Here is a 25,478-nt window from a genome sequence, read left to right on the forward strand (position 1 = left end):
TTGCTACTGGCTAGTATGTTATTTGTCCCTGCTGGGCTCCCTTAGTCAGGTTGTATTCAGCTAACCCCTCCCCTTTCCGGTAGATTCTGTGCTGTTAACTATACTGTCTGGTAGCAGCCATTTTTATGTGATTTGTTAGCAAGAACTACTGTCTTTTCACCTGCATATCTGTACATATTTACAAGGATTGTCAGCCTGAAGATTAAAACTTTACTGAGATCCTCTTCTACATGTCAGTTTTGCTGAGTTGACACTGTCTGCTGAACTTTCATTGTGTGAGTACTGGTCAATACAGACTTAGCAGTTGGTCTCAGGAACCCATATCTCACAGCTTTGTTAAGTGAGGCAGAATAGTGAAAAGACAGTTACAACTGCTAGCAACACAGCTTAGCAGCCCTATTGTACTGGACCTGTGTAGATTAGTATTACCTCTGTCTCATAAGCCTGTTAGACAGCCAGCTACCTCATCTGTGTGAAACATGGCAGAGAGAAGTAGCTCACTATCACCACAGGAAAAGCAACATGCCTCAAATGAGGAAATCATAGATGTCAATCCAGCTAGAAGCAAACGCAGCATAAGGCCTACCTGGAAGATCATTGAGGCACTTAAAGACATAAACTGTGAAACATTGCAACACATGGAATGGCTTTGGGAACAGGTGATGAGTTGTACCACCACTATCACTCAGACCGCTTCTGATGTGTCATTACTAGAGGAAGCTCTAGGACAGCTCTCTACAGCACATTCACAATATCTTGCTCACAGCCAAATTTATGTCTCTAATTTACAGGAGATTAATTCAGAAGATGCTTTAAAGGAAATAGAACATTTCCAATGCCTTAATTCAGAAAGAGACAATTTAGTACATGAAACCAATGTAAAAGCCAAGGAGAGAATTGCTCAACTCCAAGAGATTGCTTCTCACACTTCGGCATCTAGCAAGCATTCAAAGCGCTCAAACTTCTCAAGGTCAAAATCCTCACAATGTTCAAAGAGTTCAACACTCAACCAGCAGCTTATCCAAGCCCGTGCTAAAGCAGAGGCTACTAAGATACAGGCAGCCTTTGCGCAAAGGAAGGCTAAAATAGAAATGGTAGCTCTAGAGAAACAATGTGAGCACGCCACAGCCATGGCAACACTAAGAGTTCTAGAACAAGCTGCCAACGGGAGTGAGGGAGACAGTGCCAGCTTAAGTGACTTGGATACCGAGGATCCCCTTAAGCGCACCAATGACTATGTACTAAACCAAAATAGTGATCTCCTCATTGCCTCAAATGTTCCTGACAGTAGAGATATTCCTCCAAAGCAACACGGCACCGACTCTTTGGCAGACCCCTGCGCCCAAGGTCTGTACAATGCACTAACCACTAACTGCCCTGACCTTTCTTCACACACCATAATGCATCAGCAAGCTCAACACATAAAACCCCAGATGCGAATCTACTCTCCTGCAGTGCGCCAAATCGCTGGCAACAATACTGCTCCAAATGTATCCCTGACCAGGTCTACAGACTATAAACCGCCACCAGGGATAAATACCTATGCGACCCCATACTACCCTAAGTTGCTCAACCAGAATACCACAGACAACATGATCAACACCTTTCAACCTGCTATTCCCTGCCCAAACTTCGAGATGTCAGAGTTAGCAAAGTATATGGTTCGCCACGAACTCACCAAAACTAGCCTTTCCAAGTTCGATGACCAGCCTGAAAATTACAGAAGCTGGAAAAGCACCTTCCGAACTACAATTAGTGGCCTTGGCATTACTCCTGCTGAGGAGCTTGACCTGCTGATCAGGTGGCTTGGCCCACAGTCTACAGAGCGTGTCAAGAGACTCAGGGCTGTCCACATTGATAACCCCGCAGCCGGCCTCATCGCTGCTTGGCAAAGACTAGAACAAAGTTTTGGTAGCCCTGAAGCCATAGAGGATGCTTTGTTTAAACGACTGCAGAATTTTCCAAAAATATCCGGTAAGGACAATCAGAAATTCCTGGAACTCAGTGACCTTCTCTTAGAGCTCCAGCTGGCCAAAGCAGACGTTTACCTCCCTGGCCTCAGCTATCTAGACACTGCTCGTGGAGTAAACCCTATAGTTTCCAAGCTGCCATACAATATTCAGGAAAAATGGGTAACGCTTGGGTCAAAGTATAAAAGAGAGAATAAAGTCTCCTTTCCCCCATTCTCTTACTTCTGTGAGTTTGTCAAGAATATTGCAGAAACTAAGAATGACCCTAGTTTCTCCTACAATGAGCTCAATGCCCTTGGCATCCCCCCTCAGGCCTACGACAGACCGCACTCTAATCTTAGAAACTACAGGGGTCCACTATCGGTGAAAAAGACTAATGTCCTTCCACCTCCTACATCAACTCCTGACGAGAACAGTCAAGGTAAAAAGATTGAGAATCCTAACCACCTATGTCCTATTCATAAGAAACCTCATCCCCTCAAAAAGTGCATTGGCTTTAGAAAGAAACCTCTCCAAGAGCGCAAGGAGCTCCTAAAGACATATGGGGTGTGTTTCAGGTGTTGTGCTTCTACTGAACATTTTGCCAAAGACTGCAAAACCCCCATCAAGTGCACAGAGTGCAATTGTGAGGATCACGTGCAGGCGCTACATCCATCTCAGTACATCCCTGCAACTTCTGCAGACTCCCCTCCTGTGTCAAGGTACGGCGGGGAGACTACAGACCAAGTAGCAACCTTAGTGTCTTCTTCCTGCACAGAAATCTGCGGACAAGACCTTTGTGACAAGTCCTGTGCTAGAATATGTTTAGTTAAAATATATCCAAAAGGTCATCCAGAAAGGTTTCTTAAAGCGTATGCCATCCTAGATGATCAGAGCAATCGGTCCCTTGCAAGATCGGAGATCTTTGATCATTTCAACTTAAAGGGAGACGCCTACCCTTACACTTTGGGTACATGCAGCGGCATTACAGAGGTCTCTGGAAGAAGAGCCAGTGGACTCGTATTATCTTCTCTCAAGGGTGATCAGGAGTTCCCCTTACCTACACTCATCGAGTGCAACCAGATCCCATCCAATAAAGAAGAAATTCCCACACCAGAAGCTGCTCTTCACCATCCTCATCTTAGGGCTATAGCTAAAGAGTTGCCAGCCTTCGACAAGAACACCGATATCCTACTTCTCCTGGGCAGAGACATTCTCCAAGTACACAAGGTACGTCAACAAATTAATGGACCACATGATGCTCCATTCGCCCAACGCCTTGATCTAGGTTGGGTTATCATAGGCAATATCTGTACAGGCAAAATGAAGATACCCACCAAGATCTCTTCCTTCAAAACACACATTTTGCCAGATGGTCGCAGCCCTTCTCCTGCGGTGGCAATCGACGGATTGAGTAAGACAACTCAAAGAGGAGAAAAGGAGTATGGATCTGATGCCCCTATAATTCTGACCCCAGCTACACTACTCACCCAAAAGGTCGGGACTGCTGCAATTCCTCCTGGGAACTTTGATTGTAGCAATATTTTCAGACGCCAATGGCAGCGGGTACAACATCTGTCTAATGTATTTTGGCGTCGTTGGAGAAACGAATACTTACACATGCTTCAGAGCCGTCACAAATGGCAGACGTCTAAACCTGACCTTCAGGTAGGTGACCTTGTCCTTTTGAAGGAGAATGAGATTCATCGCAACGAATGGCCAATGGGTATTATCACTCAGGTCATGCCCAGTGGTGATGGAAGAAACCGCAAGGTAGAAGTCAAGGTGACTAAAGGAGGTGCTGAACGCCGTTTCTTCCGGCCAATCACCGAACTGGTACTTCTTCTGCCAAGGGAAGAAACCACTTGACAGTCTATTACTCAGGTCACAGCTCGGCGGAACGCGTTTATGAACTGCCAGCTGTGTCACTCAAGAGCATTCTTGGAACATTCTATCCTCACTGGAGTATAACATGGGTTGGTGGAAGTTTTGGCCTAGTGCGGCTTCCCTAGCCTGAAGATCGGTTCCACTTGTTAGAGTTCTGAACCCTGTCATCTTGGACTATGGCTCACATCATCGATACATGACCTTTGAGACTTTCGGCTCAACTTCATGTTTATTCTGTTTATAATTGTATTATTATATGTTCTTCCACTCTGCGTTCCCCATTGCAACATTTCTTTCACTTGTGGACTTTAATAGTTATTGTGTTTCAGATAATTTTGAAATCTAAAGATTTCATGCGGGGAGTGTCATGTCTCATGGTTTATTTGTATTTTGATTTATATGCTGTTTGCTACTGGCTAGTATGTTATTTGTCCCTGCTGGGCTCCCTTAGTCAGGTTGTATTCAGCTAACCCCTCCCCTTTCCGGTAGATTCTGTGCTGTTAACTATACTGTCTGGTAGCAGCCATTTTTATGTGATTTGTTAGCAAGAACTACTGTCTTTTCACCTGCATATCTGTACATATTTACAAGGATTGTCAGCCTGAAGATTAAAACTTTACTGAGATCCTCTTCTACATGTCAGTTTTGCTGAGTTGACACTGTCTGCTGAACTTTCATTGTGTGAGTACTGGTCAATACAGACTTAGCAGTTGGTCTCAGGAACCCATATCTCACAGCTTTGTTAAGTGAGGCAGAATAGGAAGCTCTTAAATTAGTAGCCTCTAACTACACTTCTAAGATGAGAAAACATAATATATATCATGTTACTTAAAAAAAAATACTATATAATAATAAATATACATACAAATATACTAAATAATAATAATTGATTTAACTGAATTGATTCAATCAACAACTAAATATTATAAATATAAATATTAAGCTTACTAAAAAATGAATATATTAACAAAAAGTTAAATTACGTATGTGGTGTCTCTACATTTTAACAGGATGAATACTGAAGATCTTAATTATGTTGGTTTCTGTATACTTTGAGCCACCCCCTCATGACTCTCAGGAGCAGCTGTTTTTTTCTTTGCTTCAAATTAGTTTGCTTTTAATAATTTTCTGCCTTAAGGATCTAGTACCTTGCAATGATCACTAGTATGTATGGGACATCCTCACAATTTCGCATGAGGACGATCAGGCTGTCTGCCAACAACCTGGTCACCAGTATGTCAGCAGGAGGCATCATCTCTGGCTCCTAGCTGGCACATTCAGCAAATGGATTAAATTGCCTGAATTGAAGTTCCAGCATTCCATTGCTGCAGTGCCATCAGTGACATTTTGGAAGGGGAACCCGAACTGTTACAGAGACCCCGCAAGTTATGTGCATGAGCCTCCGATGATCCCCCTAAAGCTGACCACACTGTGTGATCACAGAGTCCTACTTCTTGATCGTTGTTTAATGAATTGGTGGAGAGATCAGGGTGATAAGAGGAAAAAACAAATTTTAAACTTTGTTATAGCTACCACTATAGCAGAAGCATGCACTTGTGCCAATTATCAGAGAGTAAGATTGGGCCCTAGTTAAGAGCTGCTGCACCGCTCCGCACCACCAATGGCTGCTTCTTTTACTATCATAATGAAACAGCTCAAAATGTTAGCCATTGATATACTACTTTTTCTGTTGTTGAAAAAGCAAATAACATGCCCCAGTTTTGTTTTTTTTGTAAATTAGGAAAGCTATTCCGCCAGTTGTGTAGTCAATGTGCTCACCAAACAGCTAAATAAATCATTTGGGAGTTAGATTCATTCAACTGAAATGTGTTTGAGGGAAACAATGAGCGTGGCCTGGCTGGCAGTCACCCAGGACAACAGCCAGAATATTTATTGTATTTTTTTTTCTGAGAAATTCAACGTTTTGGAAATATTCCCAAACCCAGCAAACCTCAACCCCTGGAGGCTTTTTTTCTCTCCTTATTTTACTGTCTTTCAGACTAATCATTACTCCACTGTGCTCTGGATGGTATATCAAATTTCAGCAATATCATAGGATTAGGGTGGTAAAAATAGTGTCTTACAGAGCTGCCCACCAGCAAGTACCCTCACTCCTTTCTTCATTAGATTATATATTTTTTTTACAGATTACCAGCAGAAATCAGGAACAAGCAGGGACTGTTAGGAACATAAAAAACAGTGTTGGAAGTTGGGAGTATAGGCTTCAAATGTAAACAGGACATTTACTATGATTTCTTTCAGCACTCTTCTGAGATCTTTCTGTCTCCCCTACTGGTGATCAGATTTCCGAAGTGAGGAATTTTAGGCAGGTGAAAATGTTCCAAAAGTTATATACCAGAATATATACCAGTTGATTCCACATTTTATTTAGTTTATTTAAAAAACATTGGGACATACCTTGGCATGTGCTGTTCTTCTCTTCATAACCTTCTTGGCACATGCATTTTCCAATTGGAACAAGCCACTCTCCTTCAGCACTGCAGTGCATTTTGGGAGCTTCATCTGTCACAGAATTGTTAACACACATTCCTGATACTTCCAATAGTTGCGAAGAATCGGCCCCAGTTATTGTATCAGGAAATAACGCTAAATTTCGTACCACTGATGGACACTTCTTGTAGTATACACGTACAGAGACAAGGGCAATGCAAGCTCCAACATCTTGGAAAGCAAGGTAGAACCCTTTCTTGGTTAAAGGTCCTACATCTCTAACCTCAGTGTTTAGCTTCATAACTCTGTCGCCTAAGTCCAACTCAGTAAAACTCTCATCTGCTGCAATAGTATCAATCTTTATATATTGGTTTTCCCGGATATTGCGGCCATCTTTTTCATTGGACTCGAAATAATACACATTGAAGGTTTCTTTGCAGGTACCAAGTCCACCTGGAAGACTGTTGCAGTCACGAAGGGTAAATTTAAGCTCAATGAAGATCCTTGAGGCTCCTTCGTTTGAGATCCAGCTTGTCAAAAGCCAGTTGTTCTGACTCTGTTCCATCACTTTACATACCTGGTACGTATGTATTGGAGCATAATTTTCATCAACTTCTCCAATTTCTTCCCACTGTGTAATAAAGTAAAAAAAAGGTTATTACATTTTACAAGGCTTCAGTAGAGCACACTAAAACTAATGTCAACCAACATTCAATCCAGAATTTAAGAATGTATTATCAATATGCTATGCAGTTTATATTGTATGATATAGCTTTATAAAATATTAAAGTAATATCTCTGACTAGCTGGTTAATTTGGAAACCTTGATGGGGGGTAGGCTGTATACACTATATCTGTTTATTATGTGATTAAATATGATATTACTTTTAATTGTAATAATTGCAATTTGAACATAGATATGGTTTAATTAAATTCAGTATAATGGTATCGATATGGTGTCCATAGCATTGTCAGAAGTATGTACGCAGGGCCGGCCCAAGACAAAATGCCGCCGGGGGCGAAGTTTAAAATGCCGCCCCCCCCCTCAGTATCTACCCTTCCTCTCCCTCCCTGCCGCCCCCCCATTATCTACCCCCCCCTTGTACTTACCTTTCAGCAGTCCTGCGGCGAGTCTCCCTGCTCGGTCTCGGTGCCAGCTTGTAATGCTGAGCGCCGGAAATGACGTCATCTTCCAGCGCTCAGCATTACAAGCCGGCACCGAGAACGAGCTAGAAGGCTCACAGAGGAGAGAGGGGCGCCGAGCGGTTACTGACAACTTGGTAAGCGAAAACCACTCGGCGCCCCTCTCTCTCCTCCGGTTTAAAAAAAAAAGGGCTTGGGGCGGCAAAGTGCCGGCCCTTCAAAAGTGCCGCCTGGAGCAGTTGCCCCACTCGGCTCCATTGTCGGGCCGGCCCTGTATGTACGCTGTATCTGTAAATTTTTCCAGCCTTTTCAGTAAGGGAGTGGCCGATGCACTGCTTGGCACCTGGCACACAAAAGGTTATAAAATAGAACCCAGCTAATCTGCACTTTTGCATTTCATTCATCCTTGCTGATGTAATAGACTCTGTAGACTTTCAATAATTATGTGTGATGAAATTATGCCATAACGCATGACCTGCTTTCCATGACGGTAAGCAGACAAAGGGAATGTGAAAGTACCCAGCTAATCCAATACAAATCCCGAGATAGGCTTCCATTAAAATGAACACAACTACTGAAGAAGCATGAGAAGAGATGCGTTAAATGGTAATTTCCCAAGGCTGCTTATCTCCTTAAATCCACAGGGGGAAAAAGGCACAATCATATCTTGGCACACTCCTAACCAATTCTGCGTAAGCCTCACTTTCGTGTCCTAACCTTATCACTGTCATCTGTATTGAAAGCAAACAATAAACCCTGTATTTATTCTCTGATTAACAGAAAATGGCTTAGAATACTCTAAATGGTATAATTCTCTTATCCCCTGTAGAAATAAGTATATTATGTATTAATTACTGCTAGTTTTCACATTCAGGTCTTAATCTTTCTTTTTTTTTCAATAAAAATATTGATATTCAATAATGTATAAAGGTAAAAAGAATGTGTGTATATATATATATATATATATATATATATATATATATTGAACTTATTCATACAGTAAAGTGGTACTTTTAATATACATTTTTTACATAATTCATTCATTCATTCTTTCCACTCTGGACATAAGGAAAATGCTACTAAAACAATTTACCTTTTACATTCAAATATATATGGTTATGCATTTCTTTAAATAAGAATGCTTGATAATATTTCTATTTTAAAAATACCAAAAGAGGGTTTTTTTTGTGTAAACATTTATAATAGTATGCTTCATGCTTCTGTTGTTATATATATAAAAAAAACAACAACCTATCACTACAAGAGAAATGACTTCTTTGTTAAGGTGACGGATCTGAAACAATTATCCCAGTATATTCTCTACACAAACTAATCCATCAGAAGAATTTATTGCATCATTTTGAATCCTCACAAAGCACAGATTGAAATTTAAGCCATAATTCATGTGTAACGGGAGGATGAAATTTGTTGTTCTGCATTTACTGTGTGCTAAATATTCCTCGGAGTCTATGATAGCAACACTAAGCAAAACACAAATGCGATTCAACTGTTGGGTCTTCAATCATTCATGAAAGCAATGTTTCTATGTCAGTGCTTTTTCACTAACGCAAGATCAGAAAACTAGGTTCAAGTAGCACCAAAACAGAAATCTCTTGCACCACAGAAATAGTTTTCCTAAGGTCGTAGCTTCTTTTCACGATATTAATATATTTGGTGTTGTGTATGAAAGTTTTACTTTACTGAAAGGGCGGTAGATAAACAGGCATGGATCTAAGATGAGACAAAGGACTGAATAAGGTTTTAGCCTTTACATCAGGAGAATGGGCAGACTAGATGGACCGAATGGTTCCTAGCTGCCATCAAATTATCTCCCTTGGATGCAGTTCATGGCCTTACAGCAGTTTTAATTTAGAAACAAAATTCAAGAGAAACTGATGTCCGGGAATAATTTTTTAGGTCAAACAAAGCCATTTTTATAAATAGTGTCCCAAAATTAACTTTCATTATATCTCATGAGAAGCAACACATTCTTTTTCCCATGCCTGTTTTATCTTGCTCCCAGAAAAAAAAAGCATTCCCCTAAGCACATTTAGAATAAGTTTGGATTTATTAGACAATGGTAGACCAGTACAACTTTAGTTTAAAACGTTATAAATTACGGATATTGCAGTGTCCACGATAGACTTCTTCCTCCAAGTCGCTACTCAATGGGATTAAAACAACATACCACCACCAGCCATAGCTCACCAACATGATCAACCTCCTAAATTGGTTCTCTTGCACACCAAGTTAGTAGTCCAGTTGTTATTTAGCAAAATCCATCCTACATAATGTTATCCCCAAGGAGATAAATGAGAGACTTGCAGAGAAAAATAGACTTCCAATTTTAAACTTTTAACAATTGTCAGATTTATTTTGATTGATGAAATCTATATTTCGAAAAGCATCTCAATTTTTTTTTCTGATTGTGATTCAATGGAAAATGTAAAAAAAAGTCATATATGTCCTCCTATTTGACAATAGTTCAGTTACAAGCTCATTTCAATATTTTTTAAACTGGTTAAATTGGCTGCATACTTAGCCTAACAAATTCTACAGAATTCATTCGACACACAGTAAAAAAAAACATTTTAACACATAGAACACAGAAAAAAAATCTCACTCTCTCTGGCAGCTGATGTTCCTGTCTATCCCTGTTGGTTAAGCATGTATGAAAAAATATTACAAACACATTGAGTGTTTCAAGTAGGTTATTTTAATGCAGACAATTCATAATGTGTCCCCTTCCATGTTTGATTTTCAGCACCTGCTTGTCTTTCAGCACGACTGAGTCTCCATGCTTTTTTTTTTTTTCTTACCAAATAGTTAACGAGAAACTCACACAAGCCCTTGAGGTGTGGTAAAGAAATGTCTTCTCAATTAAAATCTAATGATCTGTGCTTGGTATGTTGTCATGATTCCTACCAATTACCAGCAAGTGTAAGCAATAAAAGTGCATGTTGTGACACTGCACACATCTTCAAGAAAGTCCTAGTTGGTGCCCATTATTTTTTATCTTTATAGTAAAGCAGTTAAAATCAACTGTCTCGAGCTCAGTTTCCAAATTACAAAACCATTTTCTTTTGGTTTTATCGAATAAAAGGTATTCTTGCTTGTTTCTGCTGAAACTTGCTAGCTTTCTGTTGTCTGTTATTAAGTTTCTACCTTATTATGTTTTTATTACTTATACTGGAAGGAGTTTGAAGTGTTTGTTTAGTTATCTGTATATATTGTAATACTTTAGCTTTACCCACATTTCTCTGAGGATGAAACTGAACCTCTGTTAATCCTTAGCAGTAAAGCAGTTAACAAGTCTTCACACATTCATCCTTTCAGAGACAATGCTCAAAATTACATATCCTTAACCATTTGAGTGCTGGAGGTAGGGGCATATTTTCCCTTCTGGGAGTCTGGGGTAATTTTAATAGTTTTGCTATAGTTATGTTTTGATGACAACCACACAAACACTTTACCTGGAGAAACCTATAGCTTTACCGGGAGAAACCTAAAGCTATTCCGAGTTACCCCAGTGGAGTAAATCCCACAAAAAACATAGTTATTTCCCCATATAGACATAAAGAATAATGCACTTCCAGATCTGGAGGAACAACGGTAAATTAATCCTACCACATCTGAAGCAACTAAATAATTAAAACTTTTATTAATATTCACAGAAATATTGAGAAATAAAAAAGAAAAACTTCCTCATAGGTTCAAGGCTAAAACTAAATAGGCACCTTTAGGCAGATTTAGAGGTTGTATGTGAAAAGGTTGCATTCTGTCTATAGTTCCTGATGCATGTTTCGGCCATATATAAACTGGCTTTGTCAGAGGGCTGGCACAAATAAAAATAACGTGAACGTTTTTGATGCTATATTCCATAGCAGTTTTATCCCAGATGTGACATTTGCTTCTAAATGGCATCCATCTAGCCTTGCCTATAATCAAACAGGGTAGCTAAAGGGGCATTGCCTAGAAGAAAATCGAGTGATGAACAACGGCGAAAATCGATTGATGAACAATGGCGAAAAAAACCTTTTTTGCTGAATCTCAAATATTTCAATAGATTCTGCCATCCACATGTTCACATCTATTGCCAACATTTCTATAAAATCAAGTGCAACCCCTCTTATATAGACTGAAACAAATATTTTTCCTTTTAAATATATATATATATATATATATATATATATATATATATATATATATATATAATTTTTTGCTTGTAGACCATTGTCCATTCAAGATAAAATGTACAATTCAAAACGTATTATTATTAGCTCAGATATTTTTCTGAGGTTTTTTTAATTCATTACTCAGTTTGTTATTTATGCATATGACAACCTACAAATATATTATTTGGATCAATAACATCCATTGGTTTCGTATGAATACACTTTTTCCTGGCACACTGATAATCAACGTTCTTTCCAAATACATCCTTCAGAAAATAGCATTGTTTTACCCGTGTGTGGGAATGGAAGATATATTCTCATTTTCATCTATCATTGCATATATTTGCATATCATTAAAACAATTTAAATAATCCCCACTGAATCGGGCCACAAGTAAGTGGTTTGATAACATGGAGAAGATTTTTTTTTCGTTTTAAATTTTTTAATAACGTATTAAACACTTAGTTCAAGTCATTCCTTCTGGGATCTTGCATCTTAAACCTTAATCCTATTATTGCTTGCTAACTTAGTATTTAATTTGAAGCAAACAATGACTTACAGTAAGTCAATATTAACTCAGGCTGATGACTGCTAGGATGCTTAGGAAGTCAGTATTCACAACTAAAAGAATGGCACTAATATCATCACAACAGTGAAAATATTGAATGGATTTTAAATCTACTCTTACTGGTATCACTTAGCAGATACACCTGGCTTCTTTCCGTTCCTACAGAAAATGGAAAATATTTTCACCCTTACAGTAAAAGTTTACCAGCTCTTTAAATATTTTATAGGCCAGCTGTATTAGAAAGATTCCATATATATATATATATATATATATATATAAATATATATATATATATACTCACGTATTGCAGTAGTCTGTCTCCTTCCTTCTAGTTTCTGAAAGTACCTGAAGCTCAAATATTCTGTACCAAAACAGAGCAAGGAAGTGCACTAGTCGAGTGAAAGGGGCAGATTAACAATAAAGAACATTTGCCATAGGGCCCGTAGTGGCAAAAGACCCCCACTTGCTGCTTACTTGTGTCATTTATTTGTTTGAGGCCTAGATGGAAGAAGCTTTTCACTTCCTGTCATATGTGGCTACAGTAATTAAGATATTCCTTTCATAGCCACATGTTTTAGACAGTAAGAGCGGAAGCTACATAATTCTCTTCTTGAAAGGAAAAGGCAAGGCTCCAAGTTACCGCATAATTATTCCCTTACCAGGAAGCAGAGATACTCTGTGCAGCTAGGAGTTTGGATCCATGTGCATGAAAAGAATTGTTTATACTTGGTTATGTGTGGACATTCAGTTTGTTGTAATCATTTTTGTGCAGCTTTGTGGCGTCCTTCTAAATGTTTGTGGTCCCCTTAAATATGATTCCTGTGGTATTCCAGTCTTTTGATGAATTCTGCTGTGACCGTGTCGTGTGACTTAAGAAAAAAGTTTCAAAATTGTAGAAAGAAAATATGGATATCCATATACATCTATTTATATACAGATAGACATATATATATATATATATATATATATATATATATATATATATATAATTTTGGTATATTTGGCCCCTTATGTCAGCTGCCTGGGGCCGCATCTGAACTTGTTTCACCCCTGTGTCCCAGGAGATAAGAGTTGGAAAAACAGACAGACTTAGATAACAATTCAAATGCCTAGATCAAGGAGATACATCACCTATATGGAGCTAAAACTCCTATGAAGTTCCACTAGCCTATGGCTTGTTAATCATCATAGTAGTTAAACAACACCTAGAAGCTAATTGTTTACCACCGCTGGCCTAGATGTTCTAGTTATGTGAGACTGGACTCTCCAGTGAGAAGAATCTCTGCAATTCTTTGTTGTTCTTTGAAGATTGTTTTTCAGCATGGGGAGATCCAAGTTCAATAGCACAGATTTTGGCAAACCCTCACTAACTAATCTGCCACTAGGTTTGTCGACAATATCATGTCTGTTCAACAATCCTTGTGCAAGCATCCAAGCATACAAACTATGCGGTAGGGATTAATGCTTAGCTTTAAAATAGCCCATATTTATTTATTACTATCCTGGGACAAGGGGATATTAGTAAGCATTGACCTTATATTAATAGAACATATATATACATATATATATATATATATATATATATATATATATATTAAGCAGTCTTAAAAAAAACACAGTAAATATCAACTCGTAAAGCACAGTGTAGTTTTATTCGTGTTCCATGGGCTGTAATCTGTCTAAAGCATTTCACAAAGATAGTATTACATTCATGACATGCGTCTTGACAACTGCAGCCATAAATCAATTTCAAATCTTGCATTAATCTTTTTTTTCTGTAATCAGAAGCTATTCAGCACAAATTTACATCTCATTTCTGTTGACCAAACTGCCACATTAGGCCTCTAAAGCTTATTCAGGCTTAAATGATTATATTCCCCTAATAAACACTTAAGTCCTTTCAGTCTGGTTGGCGTGAGTAGCATTAATGTGATTCAAAAAGAGGAGCTAAGCAAAGTCAGCATTGTTTGCTGTTGGTGGCAGGAACTCTAAAGAGAACAACCGTTCTGCTTTTTTGAATGCCAACGGCAGTCATCACTGGTGTTCTACAAGCACAAAGCAGAAAGGTCAGAGAATTGTGTAAAGAGAAACCCTTTTAAACATCCATCCCAGTTGATCATTATTGGGACTTGCCCTAATTACTTTGTTACTCTGTAACGGAAATCCTTTTCAACTAAAAAAAAGTAAATAAATAAATAAGGAACCTGGTAATAGGGGTTTTGATAAAAATAAAAAAAAATAAAAAACATAAAGCCAATAAAAACCAGAAAGACATAATAGAAAACTTGGATATGTATTTTTTTTATATTTATATGTAGTATGAAGTGCATTCTAGGAATTCAAGATAAAGGCAATTAGATAAATTGTTAATATATATTAGATAAATTGTTTTTCTGTTATCAGTAGAGTCACTCGGTAGACAAACTGTGAAAATATGGGGAATTAATTCACTAATGAGAGACCTCCACCGTGATGTGACAGCACTGCTCATCCCAAAAGGTCATTGCTTATGCTGTCGCTTATTGAGCATTCTGATTGGTGTTAATTTGCACAAATAAGACTGGGAATTGCAAACGCATGAAACACAACACATATAAATACAATACATGCCAAGCGGAGCACAGATTCACTGAGACTGACCTTCACGAGGCTCTGGTGATCCAGCAAAAGAGCGATGGCCCTAAGAACAGATTTTTAATTGCTAAGCAGTAATGTTTAATGCTAAAAACTTCCCATGCACATTTAGTTGACATGAAAGGTGAGATTGTCTCCTGATTTATAAATTACTAAACAATTAAAACAACATGCTTCATGTTAAAGATTTAGCAATAATAATAGTTGTTTAGGGAATATAAAAAATAAGCATCCAGTTCTTTCCTCTATCTAGGTCTATTTACACATCATTATGTGTATTGATGCAGAGTAACTAGCCAAAAGTATCTATAAAGATACAAAATTTGACAATGTATGGATATTTCAGAAATAATAAAATATGTTTTGCACATCCTGAATTTGATTTCTGCAGCGTTAATATAGGTCACGATCAAGGATTTGTGATTATTTATGGAGCTGTAAATTTCTTCAGAATTCATTTAATTTGTGAGCTTGGCTGGAAAGTTAATTGAGTTCTGGGCATAATAATGAGCATTCAAGAGTTAGCCGTTATTAAATTGTAGATATCCTTTTGGATATCCTTTTTTTTCACATTATATGAATATTTCAAATACTTCAATTAAACAGATTAACTAAAACAATATAACCTGACCTAGCACAAACACCCTGTTAGTTATAGATTTATATACCAAGTCAATAAGAATATTTATCACAAGTTTTTTTTTAATCAGAACTTTAAGATCAGTTGGATTAAATTGTTTTTTTTATCTTTATACGCATCTTTATTTAAGATGAAAGTTTTGGAGACTAGTGTGCAACAGCAGCAACATCATGCAACAGCATACAGTGGCTCTTGCCACACATGAGTTTTCAAAACCCATGTTTTGTGTGCTTGAATAAATCAGATATAGACATATGTTCAAATATATTTTCTATATAAGAGTAGCTCATTGTCTCTTCCAACACGTTCCCACTAAAATACTTGGAAAGCACAGAAGACGGAGAGCTCTAGGTAGCCCACCCTTGGAAGGTCCCAGGTACATCCATTCGTATTCCTGTCCTTGTGGCATGTAACGTAGGGAAGCGGTTGGGAGGCTCATTGGAGATCCTATATTCCTGGTGTGTGCTCAATTTTACAGTCTTTAGTACGTTTGCCATAGAGAACATAAACGAATAATTTAACCCCTTAATGACAAAGCCCGTACATGTAGGGGCTCAAAATGCATTGTTTTCAATGGGTTTAAGGACCGCCCATTGTCCTTAAGGGGTTAATAATAGTAGGAAGCAGTTGTGTTTGGTGTTATTATTATTATTATTATTAGTGCTATTGTGTTTAGTGTTGGTAAGAGCTACAATAATCTTGACAAGATGTTATTATGAAGTGAACTATTAAGTATGTAATGCAAAATAACCACAAAATCACAGGCTTCATCTGTCCCTAGACACAGACTGCATGCCTAGTTTAATTCCCACTGCTTTATCTTATCATGATCTTAGGTACATAAACTATTTCTTCGATTGTAAAGTCATAAAACACTAATCCAGGGCTTTCCATAGCTTTGTAGGACATTTATTGAAATATGAGGTTTTACATATGACCTCATAATGTTATGCATCAAAATATCTTATAAAACACCTTCTTTCAATCCATGATGCAACTAGAGAAGAAAAATATGTTGTATTGTATATAAATTAATATTAACCAATACCAATAAAATGCATATAAAATAAATATGCATAATATAACGTAATGTAATTCACATTTAAACATTGAGTGAATAATAAAAATAAAATCCTATGGAGAAATTAGAACTTGTGAATGAAAAGCATATGGAAAGAATTATGGACCAATCATGGACCGATTCCATTGTGACAATTAGGTGAAATGTGATCTTAAGATAAGAAGATTAGACTGGTTCCACTGTCTGTATAAATGGTTCTAAGATGTCTTTTTTACAGCAGAAAAGTCAATCGAACTCCATTATGTAGCAGATATAAAAGAAAAATGTAAGTGGAATCAATACCATTATTGTAATGTATCACTTTATGGCTTGAAAAATAAACATAAAATGTAAAAGTAAAGAATACATTGCATTTTATGTGCGCTTATTCCCTGTGCTTTTAATGCTTTCTGGACTGTTATTTTTATTCAAATTGTTTATTGTCTATATGCGCAAATGCACTAAGGATACTTAAAATAATAATTGCAGACAACGTAAAGTAAAGGAGCACTGACAGGGATTTTGTGGGACATATTTGGTGACTTCTCAGGGCTGGCCTCACAGGCTCCTGGCCCCATCAAAAGGGGTCTTGAATAGCTAATCACAATGAAAGGGCTAACCCCATAAATTTACTGGAGGAAGAAAAAAAAGTGAGAACCTGGGAAGTGATTGGATGAGGCCAAAAGCCACTACTTTCTCCGCGAGATTAAAACACTGACTCGGAAGCACATGAACCCTTATGCCATTAAGGATGGAATCATTTTAACTATAAATTATTCAATAATTAAAAGATGCTCACACAGTGATAAGCAGACCTATTTATTTACTAGCATAGATGATCTGATTTGTTCTCGGCAATGTTACACAACCCAAAAAAATCACAACCTCAATGCTGTTTTTTTTTTTTATTCACCCACCCCTGTATTATTATTTAAAATTATTTAAGCATTTGGAACCTAAGGGGGGTCATCTCCAGAAGCTTATGTAAGTTTAAATTTTTTAGTGAAGGTGGAGACTCTATTTTCTCTTTGGATAATACTGCTATGTCCATTTTTCTTGAAACTAGTTATTTTTTTACAGCACTTCAATCATGTAATCATAAGGATCAACTGGACCCCTCAGTGGGTAAATCATGCTATGGCATGTACATAAAAATTAATTCATTCAGACAAGCCATAGACAAAATCAAGTTGACTTACATCCCACGTAACCCTAGGCATGAATGCTACAGACCTCTGATGTACTTCTATTAAGGAGACACATACAACTGATTTTGGTTTGGTGTCTGTATGATTGTAGCCTTAAAAGTCACAATAATGTGTATATGAACATGTGTACAAATTCAATTGTGTAAATAAAATATACTGTACTTCTAAAAATAAATAACCCTAAAATATGTCCCTCTTCAGCTTTTTGAAATGTTGCGGTAATATATATATATTCCATTCCTACTTGCTTGCTAATAAATCATGCCACCAGTAATTGCTTCCTTTGCCAAAAAAACTCTCTTGCTTTCATATCATGGCTTTGCTTCCAAAGAGTTTTTACTGAGCATATATCTTCTTCCCACATTGTGGACACCATGTGTTATTATGCCTTTTCTTATAACTGAAAAATATATAATAACAACAATATTGAAGAACGAAAGTGAATTAAAAAAAAGAAACCGGTATAATATTTCTAGCTTTTTTAATTAAAATTTGAACATATGTTGATCATAAATACATATTATGTATAATGTATTAAAATAATAATAAACATTATGAGTAGTGAATAAATAATAATAATAATGTTGTTATATATTATTATATATTATATTATTATATATTATACATATTTTTAGAATATTTTTAGCTGTATTTTTCCTTAAAACGCCAGTTCATTTTTAGATGTTTGAAAGACTTTAAAATAAATATGTTAATATATATATATATATATATATATATACTGTAACTGTATCATTTTTATATTTATTCCTATAGATTTTTCATTAACTTTCATATGCTTATATAATGTTTCACAGTTAATCACACTTCTTCATAATGTGCAATCAAAGATGATTATATGGATCTGTTGCACACGAGGATCCTATCAATAGAAAAATATAAAAGGGAAAAAAAGGAAGAATTGTAAACCAAAAACAATTAGCACAACTGTCAGAGATAGTTCAGTTCACGTTAGTCAGCTTGCATTCTAAAAAGATGCCGAACCGAATGCATAAAGAAATGTCACTCAAACACTGAATAATTGCCAACGCGGTGTACAATGCGTTAAGCTTTTTAATAATGTGTGCACTCATCCTTAAATTATTAAGCACAAAAAGAACTCAAAGTGCTAAGCTGCAGCAGAAATGTCATACTAAATATAACAATGAACTGCCACATAAAAAGCAACAAAATGAAAAAAAATCTGTTACGGCATCTGGCGGGTCCTCTATTCATAGGAGTGCATAGAGAAATAGCGTCTTTTGGGTTTATTAGCATAATTACCAGGAAGGAGTATTAGAACATAACAGATACAAATACTGGGTGTTACTTCTTATGCTGTGTAACTAAAAGCATTTGCTGATTGTGTGTCCGACAAACGCAAACAACTTAATCGTGAGTCTTACAAATCAAGCAATTTAATTGTGTTTAACATTTACTGATTTTTCTAAAACTTTAAGCGCCAAAACTGAGGTAATTTTTTCTGAAGAAAGGACTTTAGACTTCTTGAAAAAATAAGTTAATCTACGTTGCACTTATTAACACGGGTTTTTGGACTAGCATGTTACACAATGGTCAGGTTAGGAAAGTCATGGACATGGACATGTTTACAACAGGTTTTGCTGCTATGGCAACAAGGCCCTCATAGGCTTATCTATAATATGACGTCTGTCTTTCCACAGTGGAAATATATATTAATTAAAGGAGTATTCATTTGTAGACATAAAGTACCTTTAACATTGTACCAGCTTCCCTTCACCCCACTGGTGCCGCCAATTGAATTACGGCTTGTTTTGTTTGTTTTTGCTGTCATTCACCCGCTAACATTTTCTGCACATTTTGTTTCCGCATCCAATTTTCTCTGGTGTGCTTGAAATGTGACACATTGATTTGAAATAAACCCCTGTGTGCATCATGCTATTCCCAAGATTTAACTTTAATTTTGTGAATTCTGTGTTTTGATTACATGCCGTTCAGGTAAATTCATCTAACTGACAGATCTAATAAAGTATAATTTGGATAGGAAATGGTTCTTGGCAGAGACAATCCCAGATCTGACTACACATCTTTAATGGTGATTTGATTGGCTTCTGTTTGGGATGCTTCTTCCCAAATGTTATGTTTTGAGAGTGTAAAATGTACTCTCAAACCAGCCAAGAGGCACAGAGCAGACACGACACCAATGAAGTTAATCACACAAGAAGGGCCAGTTGTTCAATTTGGCATCAAAGTAAAGCTGATAGCTCGACAGAAGGAGGCTGCATCATATAATGAATTGATTCTATCAAAGTGGATTATCTGTGTGGTTATGATTTTAATTGCGTGATCCAGAAGGATTTGTGACACAAAATTACTAATCTTTCATTATTGTGATCAGATTGGTGACTATTCATTTTGGGCTGGTTGAAAACTTTTTGTGCGTTTCACAATAAAAAAAATATTTAAGCCAAGAGCAAGAAAAGTAGTTTATAGATTAGGAGACTGATCAGTTCTGTATGATCATGCGGGTTTATGGATATATATATATATATATATATATATATATATATATAGTGCATATTGTGTATTAAAGTGCATTCATTTTCTAGCATTTTTAATAGATCTTTTGCAAAAGCCTAACGAGCCTGTCCTCATCAAAGCAAATTAGCATAACCCAAGTACCCATTCTCGGAAGCAAGATAGAATAAGGACCAGTCAGTCAATGCCATCAGATTATTTGTTTATAACAAGCTATATACATGGAGCTAGATAAGAAGTATTATTATCATTATTATTATCTTTTATTTATATAGTGCCAACACGTTACACAGCGCTTATTACAATACCAATATTCAAGGGGAATGTCACTAAAAGGTTTGAAAGGAGAATCCAAACATTACATAGATCTCTTTACTCAGTAATGCCTTCAGCATTGTTGTTCAACTTATTAATTGAACAGGGATGAATACCGTTCCAATATATAGGCTGAGTGTGTGACATGCATCTATATATTATAGCTATGTTAAATTCAATATTTTATATATATGTTACCGTGAAAGACCAAAATTGGTGAATGTCGACTTTCACCGGTGAATGTCAACACATACCAAATACGTCGGTGAAAGATGGAATATTTAATTTCATTATATTACATTCGGACCCTCACCGGTGTATGTCGACAATCACAGATATGCTCTGGTGGAGGTCAAAAAGAGAGGAGCCGAGGGCTGAGAGAAGCAGCTGCAGCTAATTCGAGAAGCGGCGGGCAAGGCTATACACGCTGTCATTGCAAAAGGAAGTGTTCCACAAATAAATGCAGTTGCAAAAGCAAGGGACTTCTGTGTAATTCAAAATGTCATAATAGTTTAAGTTGTTGCAATAAATAAGTTTCTAATCACATAATTGAATCCTTTTATTATTAATATTATATTTTCTTTTCTTATTGGAAATGTGCTGTTTGTTTTAAGTTCTTGGTCACTCCTCTCGGAAAGAGAGGCGAAAAAGTTACGTCACCCTTGTGATATTTTATCGCCACTGAAATACGGAGAAGAAAATATAAATCTCCGACATTCACCATTAGTACTTGGTGAATGTCGACATTGGCCGGTGTAAGTAAGAAATAAGGGTATTTAGCAAATATTTCGGACATACACCAAGCGACTATGTGAATGTTGACATTCACCGGTGAATGTCAACATTCTACAGATTTCGGTCTTTCACTGTAACATATATATTCATGTTATGTTTACGTAACCATTTACGTGAAGATTATATATTGAAATACAATATTACATAGTAACATCAACCCAGAAAAGGCAAAAAAAAAAAACCCTAATCGAAGAGATTTCCAACTGTGATTCAAAAAGTGGAAAAAATCCTTTTTGACTCGAAATGGCAATCTGATATCACACTGGATCAACAAGCTAGAGCTAATCCTGTTCTTATAGCCAGTTATATAGCTGTATATTCTCTTTTTTTTTGTTAAAAGGTGATGCGCCCAAATGTAAAGGCATCCTGGGTAGTGAATGCCGCATCTTTATTATTCTTAAGTAAGTTAAGAACCTTTTTCGCCGCATTAGGTGAAAACTCTTTTATTGAACTCTGAATGGATGCCATATTATAACATATTATGGTTCCCATATAAAATCTGCATTGATAAAATATACTCTCATATTTCCACTGAAGGATATCTGGCACCAAAAGCAAGATTAAAAGCTCTGCTACTTTTTTCTGCTACTGCAAATAAGAAGATCATTCAGTATAGCTTTTTACGTTTATTGCTTGACCCTGAATTACATCTTATCCTGACTGCACTGGTTTTTCACATACATATCTTCTCCACAGTGTTATTTTATTTAGAGGCATATGTGCACAGTTGCTGCTATATAAAGGACATTACGCGATAATATAATAGACTTTGCAAGCCCCCCGTTAATACCAGTCAGATGTCAAAGATATTGTTGCCAGATACACTAGTGATATAGTTAGTGTTTTTTCTCGGTAATGTGTCATGGATGTGCAGTCAACACTTAGGCTCCTGGTTAGTTTGTTTACTGCTTAGCAGTAGGTCCACTGTCCTTTATAAAAAGATACCCCTCTAAATCTTAGTCTTTCAAGCCACCTAGAAAATCATTCAACAGATGGACCCATGGACAAGCAGAATTCTGTCCATGCCATGCCATGTCATAAAAAGTATAAGAAAGTACATCGATCAACCATAACATTATGACCCTTTATATCTTGTTATCATGGCACCTGTCAGTGGGTAGGATATATTAGGCAGCAAGTGAACATTTTGTCCTCAAATTTGATGTGTTAAAAGCAGAAACAATGTGTATGGATCAAAAGTGGTCCAGGGAAGGAAAAGCAGTGAACCAGCGACAGGGTTATGGGCGGGCAAGACTCATTGATGTACGTGGGGGAGGGGAGTTGAACGCTGGCCCATGTCATTTTGCCCATGCTGACCTCTGTCCAACGCCTAAAGCGCTTACAACAGGCACATGAGCATAAGAACTGACCCATGGAGCAATAGAAGACGGGGCCCTGGTCTGATGAATCATGTTGTAAGCTCCCAACTTACAGGACTTAAAGGAACTGCTGCTAACGTTTTGGAGTCAAAAGGGGGACCTACACAATATAAGGCAGGTGGTCATAATAATATTAGGAAGGTGGTCATAATGCTGGCTGATCGGTGTTACAATGCTAAGGAAGAAAAAAAATCCTAAAACTGATACAACCTGATAAATATATCAAACCTGATTATTTAGACCCTAGACAGCATATCTATGTTTGTTTTATCCAGCAAACATGTCGAGCTCCTAGAAAAAAGGAACAAGGAGAATGTAAAGAAGGAAAGAGGTATTTGGGTCCCACAAAAGCGAGTGTTCCTTCTAAGAAGGATGCTTAGGAGATATGCTAACCAATAGGTTGCCTTGTGATTAATATCCCTTAACTGTGTGAGTTAGCAATGTCACAAGAAATAAAAGAGCTTAGTACATTTAACCCAACTGTCCCAAGTACAAAACATTTAAAAACACTCATTAAACACACTTATATTTGTTACCATATAAATAATATAAAGTTTATTCCATTTCACCCCTTCTAAATGTTGTTATGGAGCATAATACAGCACAGGAACATGTTATAGTAGCATGTTGTGCCCTTGACATGCCAGTTACCACCACAGCAACATGGCATGGCTCAAGACTGCCAACTACCCTCCTTTCACTAGTCTCTATCTCTGGTGAAACACATGCTCTATAAAAACCACACAGAGCTGGCAGAGCATGGAAAGGCATCTCTATTAAATCTCTTGATTCAGATAGAAACACTAATGTGCTCATGCTGACTAATCTAAAGTGTACTTATTTTAACCTCTGAAGACACACACACGGAAAAGCAGTACAGCAGAACATTCCAGGGACAGCAAAGCTCTACTAGCTATGAAAACTAACGAGGTGGAAAAATCATTTTATATACTGTATAGACGGTGCTGTGAAAAAGTATTTGCCCATTCCCGATTTAAATGTTTCAGATCATCCAACTAATTTTAATATAAGACAAAGACAATGTGAGTAGACATAAAATGAAGTTTTTAAATTACCATTTCATTTATGGAAGATAAAGAATTAATTAAAACCTATATCACCCATGCGAAAAAGTAATCACCCCTAAACTTAATAAGTTGTTGTGCCACCCTTGGCTGCAATCAAATGTTTCCTATAACTGGCAGTGAGTTTTTATTTCGCTGTGGAGGAATTTTGGCCCACTCTTCTTGGCAACATTGTTTTAATTTAGCCACATTGTTGGGTATTCCAGCATGAACTGACTTTTTAAGGTCATGTCACAGCAACAGATCCAAGTCAAGAGTAAAATCTTAATTTCTTTTCAGCCATTCGGAGGTGTACTGGCTTCTATACATCGGATTATTGACCTGATGCAAAACCCATCTGCACTTGACCACAAACCAATGGCCAGACATTCTCCGTCAGGATTTTTGGGTAGAGAGAATTCATAGTTGCATCAATTATGGTAAGTTGCCCAGGTCCCAAAGCAGCCCCCGGCCATCACACTACCACCACTGTGTTTGACCACTGTGGAACGTTGTGTCAGATTTACGTCATATGTAATGGGACCCATGTCTTCCATCAAGATCCGCTTTTGACTCATCAGTCCACATAATATTATAACAAAAATCTTGGGGGTCATCAAAATGTTTTTTTTTGTCAAATGTGAGACGAACCTTCGTCCACCTTTCTGTCAGCAGTGGTTTTTGCCTTGCAACTCTCCTATTAATGCTATTTTTTCTTTATTTTTTTGTTTTTTCCTTGTTTCTATTTTTGGAATTGTGAACATTGACCATAACGGAGTCAACTGAGATCTGAAGTTCTTGACATGTTGGTCTGGGTTCTTTTGTGACCTCCTGGATGAGTCAGCAATGTGCTCCTAGAGGAAATTTAAGGCCAGCCACACCTGGGAAGATTCACCACGTTTTCTCCATTTGTAGATCATTGTCCTCACCGTGGTTCGCTGGAGTCCCTGAGCCTTAGAAATGGCTTTCCAGACAAATAGATGACTTTGTTTCTCATCTGAACTTGCCCTTTAGCCTACTTAACTTTGCAAGACGGGTTCTATTTAATTGATGTTTAAATTCAACGTGTTTATTAGTTCAACATGTAGTTCGTTTCTCTGTATTATAGTGTAAAATAGCATGTGTTTAAATTACCACCTAACAGCGATGGAAGCATTGCTTTTATGAATTATTGATATGTTTATGGTCTTTACAGCTAGCTATATTTTTTTGAAAAACCAAAATATATTTTTTTTGTCCTGGAATAATGAGAATAACAGAAGTACATATATTTCTTCACAGCATTTAGTAATTTACACAACTCAACAAGGAGAAAAAATAAATAGTACCTAGTTAATCCTGACAAATGTGTTTATTTTCTTTTTTTTCTAAAAAGAACTCTAAGTAGGATAATATTTAATGATAATGCACCATTAGTAGAAATATGTTCTGGCTAGAAAAATGAGGTGAAAACTTTTATAACTTCGGCTACTATGATTTTATTAAATAAACTGAATTGGAAGTGAATTTCTGCAACATTTTGGAAAACTGTGGACAGCATCAATCTTGTTTTCATCATTGGATATTTCAGCAATAATGCACTGAGCATTTGTGATAGTATGCCTGTGTTGGATGCAATACTACTACTTTGTATATGGTTATTAAAGTAGGATCAATTCTGTAGGATCAAATTTCTATACATTGAGAGGATAGCTTA

General features: G+C 36.9%; 1 protein-coding gene across 1 annotated transcript in view; it reads right to left on the reverse strand.

Moving 5' to 3' along the window:
- Nucleotides 1–25,478, reverse strand: part of EPHA5 (EPH receptor A5) — a 141,311-nt gene that overhangs the window by 92,657 nt on the left and 23,176 nt on the right. The window contains exon 3 of the mRNA XM_053461697.1: nt 6,255–6,918. Within this exon, the coding sequence (XP_053317672.1) occupies nt 6,255–6,918 (664 nt within the window). The remainder of the gene's footprint in view (nt 1–6,254; nt 6,919–25,478) is intronic.

This window comes from Spea bombifrons, chromosome 1, assembly GCF_027358695.1.
Source record: "Spea bombifrons isolate aSpeBom1 chromosome 1, aSpeBom1.2.pri, whole genome shotgun sequence".
Lineage (NCBI taxonomy): Eukaryota > Metazoa > Chordata > Amphibia > Anura > Pelobatidae > Spea > Spea bombifrons.